The 11,373-nt window shown below is 43.4% G+C and overlaps 1 protein-coding gene across 3 annotated transcripts; it reads right to left on the reverse strand.

Annotated features, from left to right (window-relative positions):
- Positions 1–445: 445 nt before the first annotated feature.
- On the reverse strand, positions 446–8,822 carry LOC100384033 (uncharacterized). Of its 3 annotated transcripts, none has more exons than XM_020537466.3 (15): positions 7,879–8,822; positions 7,678–7,800; positions 7,304–7,445; positions 6,795–7,051; positions 3,169–3,227; positions 2,998–3,092; positions 2,808–2,910; positions 2,603–2,697; positions 2,470–2,532; positions 2,270–2,345; positions 2,060–2,168; positions 1,583–1,695; positions 1,239–1,297; positions 1,042–1,150; positions 446–962 (listed from the first exon to the last, which is right to left on the reverse strand). In XM_020537466.3, exons 1-15 carry the CDS (start codon positions 8,267–8,269, stop codon positions 828–830), a joined length of 1,929 nt encoding a protein of 642 aa, XP_020393055.1. In that variant the 5' UTR covers positions 8,270–8,822; the 3' UTR covers positions 446–827. The 3 variants fall into 3 exon arrangements, with proteins under 3 accessions (XP_020393055.1, XP_008644137.1, NP_001349169.1); NM_001362240.1 differs by having other exon boundaries at positions 465–962; positions 6,795–7,000; positions 7,879–8,772; XM_008645915.4 differs by lacking the exons at positions 7,678–7,800; positions 7,879–8,822 and adding an exon at positions 7,086–7,122 and having other exon boundaries at positions 6,795–7,000; positions 7,304–7,443.
- Positions 8,823–11,373: the final 2,551 nt, after the last annotated feature.

Genomic DNA, 11,373 nt, shown 5'->3' on the forward strand with positions numbered 1-11,373 from the left:
GGTTGAACACCTCACATCGTTCAAGCTTCCGGCGTCGCGTTGTAGTCGTACCCCAGAGATTAGTAGGCAGTCGGTTTCGGTAGAATTATTTCTCCCATCCACTCGCCTGATTAAAAATTCTAGATCATCACATTTTTCTGACGGAGGGGTATTGTATGTTCCAAATTTAACTAATTTTTTTAGAGGCAAAACATCTCGAATTTGATCAGAATTATAAAAAAAAAAAGAATTACGAAGATAGACTCGTGTTATACTCGCAGGTGTGTGTGATTGCACGAGTCCCTTTAACTTAGGTTAGAGAGAATCCGGTTCCTCAAATCACGCGTGCTAAGAATACAGCTAGGCGTCCCTGGATTAGAAGCAATACGGAGACAGATAGGCGCTGCACAAGGCATTTGAAGTCGCTGACCTGTGGGTCGCTCCTACTAGCATGTGAAGGATGATAGATTGTAATGCGAAGTACTATCTGAGACGGGCTACAAATTCATTTACAAGTACATACAGTATATAGCATATCTGCGTATGCAGACGTGAGATTTCGAGAGACGGGCTACAAAGTTTACTTATTTTGATCTATCACTCATTTTAAAGCAAATGACCACAGAACTCTATGCCTGTTTACAACAAGAAAAAAAAATGTTGGAGCAACCCACCAAAGGGTACAGAATTAGACGCACACCAAAGCCACAAAACAAGAACACAGCTCATCTTCCATGCGAGGAAATAGCGTGACACCGAGCCTCACGCATGGATAAGACTGTCAATAAGGGTTGATGCATGCTAGCTAGCTGGGAAAGGTTGTTGCCAGCACCTTGTTTTATAGATCATCATAAGATAGACGTGACCCGGACAGAGTGGTCTGCGGATCCAGTGATGTACATTGGCAGTGTTGGATGCCAATCCACACTTGTGATAGATGAACTGTGCGGCAGTGTCCTCAGTTCGCTTTCATGGCCTTGTACCTGAAGGGATGCGTAAGGATCATTGTACCCATCTCTACAAACGTAAATTTATGTGGGGGCAATAAGATGATTGTGAAACCTGGTATATTGGGGCCCGAACCAAACCGGAGGTGACCAGCAGCCTCTTGCCATTTGAATCCAATGCTATTTCATGCATTCGTGTTTTAAAGCTCTCCGGATTGCAGAATCTGATAGCAGAAGCGCAGGGACAAATGAGCAGGTTATAACTGTCTCAACAATTCACAAATGATCACACCAAATGTAGGGTGTTCTCACCTGCTGCAATCTCTTGACCAAAGAATCTGACCTTGATTGTGCAAACTCCATTCAAGTATCTAGAGTCAATAAAGTTAACATTCGGATGAAACCATGCAAATTAATGGATTGTTATTAAATTAAATATTTGTATAAAATCATTCACGTTAGTACAGAGAAACAATAACAATATAAAACATGTTGCGACTTTAATTTTGTTTATAGTTGCTAACTGGAGTATAACTAAGAAGATTATTTGCCATGAGGATCCAGGGGCTATAATCTGATGTGCAGACGATAAGCACTTAGTAGGGCATCAGAAAGTTGCATAAATGAAGTAAAAAAAAAGGTGAAATGCTGCATACCTTTCCGTCCGAGCCTAAGCTGAAGATGCTAGTTTCTGCTGGCCCAAAAAGAACAGAGCTCACAGGTGAATCATGGGCAGGCCATCCTGTAATTTGAAGACCAGCAGACATGTCTGTTTGCAGTTAAGGAAGATGGCAGGCTCAAATAATCACAAAGGAGGAGGGGGGAATCTCATGCAAACAAAACAGAAGCAGGTTCTAGCATCATTGCAGCAAACAGTGCAAAGTTCCAAGACCACTCACCGATAAACTCTCTCATTGCTAAACTGGCTTTCCAATATTTATGATTGCTAACTAGCTAAGCTCTTATAATTCTGGTTGAGGTCAGACTAGTGTAGCTGAATAATTGATCGACAATAACAAGATGTATGTCTTAAGAACAAAATACCAGTACAAAAAAAGTAGAAATCTGCATCAAATATGAATAAACTATAGATTTGATAGGGATGGTACAAGAATATCACAATGAAAGGATACCAAACATGTGAATCATTCCATCTGTAGCAGAAGCTGCCAAAATCTTCCCATTGTGATTGAAGCAAAGAGAAGTAATGGCAGGTGGATCCTCACCAAGAGGGAGGACAGTCTTCACAGTAGAAGAAAAAAAAGGGGGGGGAAGCCTTTAGAAAAGATACTGGCTACAAATCCACATACAAGTTCAAGAGAGGATGAAAGCAAATGAACTACCAATGGCTTCCATGTTTTCATATGCCACACTGTCAAGTTGGCAAATCCTGTTCTCTCAAATGTAGTTGATCCATGCCTGAAAAGATGTATAAGTTCAAACTAAGTATAATAAAACGATGCTACTAGAGAGAAAAGTATGTGGAGTTAACAAAGCTATGGACTTCTTATCATGCACATGAAGTATGAAATCTAGACAATACCGTCTTGATGCAGCTGCAGAGACAAACACAGGTTCAACAGGGCTGCATTTCAAATCTAAGATGCTGCAAGAAATAGAAAAACTTTGTTAACAAAACATTCTCAGCAAGGAACAAGCAGACTATAGATTATAACCTTGGAAAGTTTCTAGATGTACTCAGGTCGCAAACAACTCTCTTTGCATCAGCATTCCAAGCTTTAATTCCTCCATTAGCTGTGCCTATGAGCAGCTATGGTCAAGAGAAATGGGTGACAAAACAGAAATCTTCAACAAGTTTAGTTTAACCAAATTTAGAGTAATGGAAAGATAGTAGTGCCATCAAATCCAATATAGGCATACCAATCTGTCAGATCTGCATTCCCATGAAAGTGCACTGACTTCAGACCCACAGTATATAGTAGCATTTCTGGATGATGCAGTTGACGAATCATATGTCCAAATCCTTTCGAAAGGATAATGTCAACGAGTCAAACTCCAGAACCTTGAGTTTGGCAGCCAATGTGAAGTTACTCAAATATAGCAAAATTACCTAACTGTGCCATCAATTGATGAACTAGCAATATTTGACCCAGATGCAGAAAATCGACATCGGCTAATTGGACTGTTATGGCCTAAAAATGTTTCCTGTTAGCAAGTCTAATCAGTCATACAGGTGACTGCAAAAGGGGATGATATAATAGTAGAACAAACTGTAGCTTACCTGGAAATCTACTTTCACCTCAGGAAACTCTTCCTCAGTCACCAAAACCTGCTGATCCTCTGCAGCAAAAGAAAGGGTACCAAAGATATGGAAAACATGTACTATACATAAAGCACAACAGAAGAATAAATTGAAGAATATGAAATAGGAAAAATATATTGGTGCACACATTAAAACAATCTAAACTACGGAAGCATTAGACCATCTCCAGGTGCCCAGAAAACCGACTTTTCATTTCAGATGATGTAAAATTGAACTAACACTGAAAGCATATAGGCCCCAATTTGGTTTCGGTGATTAATGACAACATAATATTATTGTGACTAACGTGTGTGTTACAGAAACAAGGTAAGTTAGGTCACAGTAACAAAAGATGATTGGGTTCATATGATATTCATGCCCTTATTGATGGAAAACAATGGTCAGTTTTCAAAGGATGGTCGAGAAGGTTAAAAATCAGCTAGTTCTAAGTGTCAATGAAGTCAGACACTTAGATTAATAATAAGACCTTTATTTTCTTCTATAAAGGGGCATGAAACATGTAGCTTGAACCAGACATGTCTAGTTAGGTGTGGTGGTGCACAGTTGTGAAAACTAGTGATAGATAACCCAAGAGAGCCTACAAAAAGTTTGAAACAAAACCCAACTCAAAAACGATTGAAACGAATGAATTGGTGATGTTGCATTGGCGATGTTGCAGTAGCAATGGACGTGTCCAGTGCTTCATCGAATAAAGCACCTAACATGAGTGTGCTCTGTAGTGTGGCCTATAGTGTGTGAGAGAAACATCGATGTGTCCAATGTACATTGAATAAGGTGCACCGGACAGGGCACCTAGAGCTTGCAGAAGTGGCCTAAAGAAAATTGTACTCACCAGACGTGCCAGAGTACCAGCAGACATGACACCGGATAGGGTACTCAGAGAATAGGTAAATTGTGTTGAGGGTGAGTACTCACCGAACATGTCTGGTGTGCCACCGGATAGGGTACTCAGAGAGATCTACAATTATGCACTCAAATACCACACTCATTAGACATGTCTGATGTATTACAGGTGTACGCATCGGATGCCACGTATAGTAACGACTACGTCGACTAGTTTCATAAACTAGTCGTTGGGAAGGCACCGTCATCAATGATTTCAAGTCGGCCGACTTGCTAGTCGATCCACCTGGGCGACCAGGCGACTAATCGCGATTAGGACGACGATTAGGTCAACTAATTGGGTCCTAGTCGAGTTGGGCGTCCATACAGTTGTCCTGCATATTTACAGGACCTATATATATAATATATATAGCAATATAGCATATAGGAGGCAATACCAAACATAACAAATATGAATATTGAAAACTAGAACTGGACAAATCAGAATTCAGATTTCAGAACATCACTCATACCAGTCACTAACACAAAGAATGAAAGAATGAAAGAAATTGAGGGCTGTGCAGGTGCATAGATGAAGAGTGTTGTGATGAACAGAGAGATGAATTCAAGAAGGGAACAGATCACATAGGGGTGCAGCGATGAAAGGTACCTTCAGACAATGTACTCATCTTGCCGCTGTGCAGGCTGCTGGCCGCCGCTGCCGAGGAGGCTGCAACCGTTGACAGACAAGGAGAGGGCAGCCGCCATTGAGGAACAAGGAGAGGTCAGCCGCCATTGAGGAGCAAGGAGAGGGCAGCCGCCGTTGAGGAACAAGGAGAGGGCAGCCGCCGTTGAGGAACAAGGAGAGGGCAGCCGCCAGAATCAAACAGTCTGCTGGTAGAACAGGGAGAGGGGCAGAGGGTAGCAGCCGGTTTTACTAAACCCTAACACTGATGGGCTCTATTACCACCCCATTAGTCGTTCCCACCCAAACTGGGCCGCGACCAGCAGTCCACAGCAAAAAACAGATCCTAGTCGTCCCCACCCAAATTGGACGACTAATCACGCTTAGTCGACGATTAGTCGGACGACCAGACGATTTGTCGAGTAGATCGGATCGGACTTCCTAGTCGCATCAACAAAACCGACTTGCCCGACTAATCGCAACTAATCGTGATTAGTCAGACGACTTGAAATCCTTGACCGTCATGTCAGGTGCAGTGAGTTGGTGAGCACCGGACATGTCCGGTGTCTTCAACTATGTTGATGGGGTGTAACGGCTAGTTTCACCCCTTGGGGCTATTTATACCCCAACTCTGCATATTAAGTTCTCTTGCCCATTTCAATTGTTGAAGCAACCCCTTGAGAGTGAGGAATAGCCTTTGTCTAATAAGGAACTTGGAAGTTGATAATCGCGCGATTAGCAGCCTCATTAGTGCACTGAGAATAGCTTGTGTGCATCCACCACCCTCATTAGACTTGGTATGGTCAATTGAGAGTTTATGCTTGTTACTCTTGGTGATCGGTATCACCTAAACGATTAGGTGGCGATTGAGAGTGTGGTGATCAGTCGGAGAGCTTGTGGGTAACCCAACTCAAGATTGTATATGGTTGTGAGCGGTTCACCATACCAGAGCGGCGAAGAACCAGCTCGTAGAGAGCACTTTTCTTACACGGACCAAGGGGAGTGGCACCCTTGTACGGGTGCTCCAACGAGAATGTCGACTCTTCGATACCTCGACAAAATATTGAAGATATACTTACCACATTTACATTTGAGAAATTCAATTCAAGCGGTTACATTTCTATAATTGTCATGCTAGTATAGGATTGAAAATTAGGGTGCAAAATTTTGTCATACCATTAGGCACTTGGATGAAGTTTCGGCTTGTGCTTAGGTTTTAATTTGAAAAAAAAAATTAAAGAAGCCCAATTCATCACCCTGCCCCTCTTGGGCATCTTGACTCAAATCGCGCCACTAGAGGAGTCAATGTAAAGGGTATTGAATCATATTTTTGCAGGCTTGTTATCTGTAGCCATGAGGAGGCAATCAGGCACGGATTATTTTGTCCAATTTGTTTATTGCTATTGTGAACCCATACATGCAGTTAAGACCAGTTCAACAGTAAACGTTATTTTTGCTCTCTTCAGTCCTACATGTCGGCAATGATTCCACTCATCACTACAGATGCTCTTAGTATGCATGGTGGTGAAGGCAAAAGCACAACTAAGGGTCAAATTGGTTGCCTGAACAACCCCTTATACAGGCCCCCATAGTGCAATTCGTCCATGTTTGGTTGCCTGCATAATCCCATATGCAGGCTAGCACTGTCCTCAAAGCAAGTTCAGCCTGCACCACCGGCCAAATCCTGTGTATCCTGTTATGAACCCTCCCTCCCACACCCGCTCTGCAGCTTAAGGCCTAGTCTGGCCACTTATGAAGGAAACCAATTACATGTGTAACGCATCCTGTGTATTCAACTATGCACACTCCCTCCCGCACCCACTCTACAGCCCAAGGCCTAGTCTGGCCACTTACGCAGGAAATAAATTACAAGTGTAACAATGTACAGCTTTATGTAGGCAAACCAAATAACAGCTTGCATTGTGTTATCCAGGTTAAGGTTAAGGGTATTCTGCATAACCGCTAATTCAGTGTAATACCAATGCATGGAAACCAGTGAAACCCTATCTTACTAGGTTCCCAGCACAAACATGTGGTAAATACTGATACAATAGCCATGAAAAAGATAAGCACCAACCTGTATGGTTGATCTCAGAAGATTCATGGAATTTTCCACCTCTTGTATAAGATTTCACTGAACTTGAGGACCGAGAATCAAAACCCTGTATCATGCTACTCGAGGCCGAGGATTCTTCATAGTTTTCTGACATCTCTTCATGAGGGGAACCAGCTGTACTAGTACCAACTACATTCTTGTTTCCATAACCACCACTATTATAGTTCCTACATTTATATGTTGTGGCATGTTTAGAGGATGCATGCATGCGTTTGTTTCTGTATACGTGATGAGGTTAGATTTAGCACTCACAATCTAACCAAGCTTAACATTAATAGCAGAAAGAAACCTATATAGAAAAGTTAATGTTAGAATACTTTATTATGAATATAATTCAGTTAACCAAATCAAACCTAATAAACTAGCTGTTAATTTTTGGAAGGATACGTATGCCAAGTCAAAAAGATTTGCATGCATTAATAGGCAAAAAAAAGTAACTTCGCCTGCAAGAGAAATGAGAATAAATTTACCTCCTCAACAGAGAGATTTCATCTTCCTTCTCCTCTAAGGATGCTTGTAGCTCTGCCAATTTATTATTCAGTTGTTTTATGTCATTCTTGAGGGATTTGATGGTATTCTTTTCACTACTAATTCTCATAAGAGCTGGGGTCCGTGGAAAAGTTAAGGGCAAACAGTGTAGCAGCAAATAACACTATGTATGTCAAATCAAAAAAATCATAGAAAGTTAGAAACAATAGCATTCACGAACATTGAGTTCTATCGCAGTGATGTTCACCTAGGAAGGGGATAACATTATAAATCAGTCAATAGGAAAGAAGATATTGTAAAATGTTGGGAAACATCCCACCAGAGATACAACAAAGAGTATATTATGGAAGGATATGAGTATCATTGAATATCCCACTCAAAAAATTCCTAAATGAAAGAACCAAAGTGTCCAGCCACTCTTTGGAGAAATATAGACGGAATTGTGGATCCAAGCTTGGGTTCTTAATATATGGAATAGCTGCACATTGTTATTGAGATTGACAAAGCATGAGAATGACGTATAAGGAGTTAGGAAAAAGAAGGCAAGAACACGCACCAAACCATGCCAGCCAATCTCCACGCTTTTGCATCAGATAATTGCCACTCTCACCAAAGAATTCAATTACTTTGTCTTGTCTTCCAGATTTCAAAGCATTAATAACATAGTACCTTAATACTGACAGCTCCAACTTAACAAGGGTTGAGAACAACTCTGTGTCCGCAGGTGACATGAAACACTGCTTGAAAAAGGCAAACAGACCGAGCAACTTGTCCAGTTGGTATTTCGGTACATACTCTGAGAACACTAAATCCACGATCTTGTCTCCTTGAAAGTTCCTGCCAATCTCAGTAGACAACTCTGTCTCATACGCTTGCAGCGTACTTGTGAAACCCCTGAAAACTAGAAACTCCCTCACGAGCTCCTCAGCATAACGCATATTCTCCATTGTAGTCCAATGTGTTGCTGAAAGTGTACTATGAGAAGTTATAAGAAGACCAACTATAGATCAGGGTTCCAACAGGCGGCACTAAGCGCACGCTTCAGCGCTAAGCGGACGGGTAACGCTTCGTTGGGGCATAAGCGCTACCAAAGCGGTGCGGCCGCCTTGGTAGAGCAGCGGCTGCTGGCTCCCGCTGCCCGCCGGCCGTACGCGGCGCGCAGTGCAGCCGCCGGGGCCGGGCGCTGTCAACGGTCCACCGGAGGCGGGAGGGGAGCGGGAGGCGCGCACGCAGGGTCACCGGCCGGTGTGCGGAGGACCGGAGGCGAGGGCGCGAGGCGATTGGCAAGAGGCGGGAGGGGGAGCCGCTGACGCCGCCGCCGAAATTGGGACTGCCCCGCCGTCGCTGAGAGCCCGAGCCCGAGCCTGAGCGCCGCCGTCGTCGCCTGCGTGCCGAGCGCGAGTCGGGGAGGGAGTCGAAGATGGAGCGCCGGCAGATGGGAGATGAAGAAACGGTGGCGGCTTTCGGCCTGTGTGCCTTCCTGGAGCTCCAGTTGGGCCTCGACCCTGGCCTGCTCCACGTCTGGCCCGTGCGATGTATAGCCCTCTCGCACATCTTTTAGAGATGGCAATGGGTACCCGCTACCTGAAACTCAGTGGGCTTTTGCTCTATTAGAATATGAATTTAGATCAATTTCTCTACCCATGAGTTTATTAATAAGTTCAAATGAAAATCCAGCGGGTACGTGGGCATGGACTTGTTCTTTCACTATCCATACCCGCAAACTCATGTGTTTTTAAAACTCGTCTTAAAATCAATATATCTTATAAATATGTCTCATAATATTATTAATTGAATATGTTCTAATTGAAATAAACTCAGGCAACGACTGCTGTGCAAGCAATCCTTCTGTGCAAGCGTGCAAGCAAACCATCTGATCCGTTAGATCGTGATCCAACCACAGATATAACCATAGTTTGTTAGGGGTTTTTTTATAAAGATTATTAAGCTAGTGGTGGAAGGGTTTAAGTGTTAAATGTGACTTACGGTTCGATCACGATCTAACGGATCAGATGATTTGCTTGCACGCTTGCATAGAAAGATTGCTTGCACAACAGTCGTTGCCATAAACTCAATGTAACAAAGTTTAAGCTAAAATTAGTTATCACTTGTTCCTTTTATTCGGGTTTATTAATACATTAACTATCATTTATATGATGAATTATTTTTCGTGTTGATGTTAGTGGGTATGGGAAACCCTTTGGGTACCCAAAACCCGCATGGGCATGGGTTTTGGCAAATTTTTATACCCGTCATAGGTATGAGTTTTTTAGCGGCCATATTTTTTCTTCACGGGTATGAGTTTGGGCAAGTAATAGCGAACGAGTTTTTACCCGTTGCCATCTCTACACATCGGCTTTTCACCTTTATCTCACGGCAACAACTGATATGCAATCAGGTCTTATATGCAAGCGTCGTTAGATTATGATTCAATCATGAATTACATTTAACACTTAAACCATTCTATCACCAACTCGTGTAGATTTATAGGAAACCCCACTAACAAACCACGATCATGTCTACAGTTAGATCATGATCTAACAAACTAAGAGGCTCGCTTGCACGCTTGCATATAAGGTCTGATTGTATATTAGTTGTTGTCCTATCTCACTCCCTATATCATTTTGTTTTATGCTACTTTATAAACAGTTTAGTTTATAATATAAAACAGTATTTTACACGATATACGTTGTATTGAGCACTTGTCCGTACGTATAGCGTGTAGGTCCACGCGAGTATACTAGCGAGCTCCTGGGCTTTCTTAGGGCTTATTTGTTTTGCTCTCAATCCATGTAGATTGGATGGAATTAAATGGATTTAAATATTAAATAAAACAAAATCTTTCATATTTTTTTCAATTCTATCCAATCCACACGGGATAGGAATCTCTACTACACCATATGACTCTATGGAGGGCGTCCACCCGACCTCACCATGCCCCTGCCCCCAAGTCCGCCACCATCGCGCCCGAGCCCCCGCCATGGAATTTCATCCCCAATCCCTGCGCCGCGCCTCCCATCAACGCCCGCATGGCATAGGTAGAGCAATCAGCACCCGACCCCAGGCCGCCTTCAACGCCGAGAGCCATCCTCGCCGCAGTCGACGACCACCTCCAATCTACGCCCGCCTCCACACCCATCCCCACGCGCGGCGCAGGTAGAGCAATTAGCCATCAGCGCCCTTCACCATGCCCCTGCAGCGTGCTTCCCCACCGCGTCCAAGCCCTTCCCCACCAGAGACCGCGCCCTTCCCCACCAGTTCCGGCATGGCACATCCACAACACGCCTCGGCTTACCCACCGGAGACCGCGACATTCACCACGCCCGGGATTCGCCAGCACGCATCTGCTTCCCCACCGGTGACCGCGCCATTCACCATGTCGTCCATCATCCATTCACCACCGCTGTCCACGCCCCTTGCCCCGGGACCCCCGCAGTGCGCAACGATGGAAGGCACATCCTGCAGTCCTGTAGCATCCCAAAAATTCAAATCCTGAAATTTTCTCAAACTCGCTCTAAATTCAAAATGAATTTTAAATTTTGTTTCAAAATGTTTGTTTGCGAGTTGATATGAACAAATAAAGTATAGTGGTCTATATTCTCTCCAAAATCCTCCTCAAATATCCTACAAATATTTCCCCAATGATCCCCCTCAAATTCCTTCCAAAAATATTGTCCAGATATTTTCCCTAGTGATCCCCTCAAATTCTTTCCAGAAATATTGCCCAAATATTCCACCGATATATCTCCAAGTATTTTCTTCCTAAGAAATACCTTCAGAATCATTTTTCAAGCCCCCACAAATATTTTCTTCATAACTTTCTTCATGCTCATACGTATACGTATGCCTCCGGTGTCATACGGTGAGCTCTACAAGCTAATTACACTCATATAAGACAAATACATGCTAATCTCCCACTAATCCACTCATCCTCCCACTAATCCTCTCATCCCTCCTCCTAATCCCCCCACCATGGCTATAAATAGAGGGGCAAGGGCCTCCTCTCATCCCACCCCAAGCCATTTCATGGCAACTCTCCCCCCCCACACAC

The sequence above is a fragment of the Zea mays genome, chromosome 5 (assembly GCF_902167145.1).
Source record: "Zea mays cultivar B73 chromosome 5, Zm-B73-REFERENCE-NAM-5.0, whole genome shotgun sequence".
Lineage (NCBI taxonomy): Eukaryota > Viridiplantae > Streptophyta > Magnoliopsida > Poales > Poaceae > Zea > Zea mays.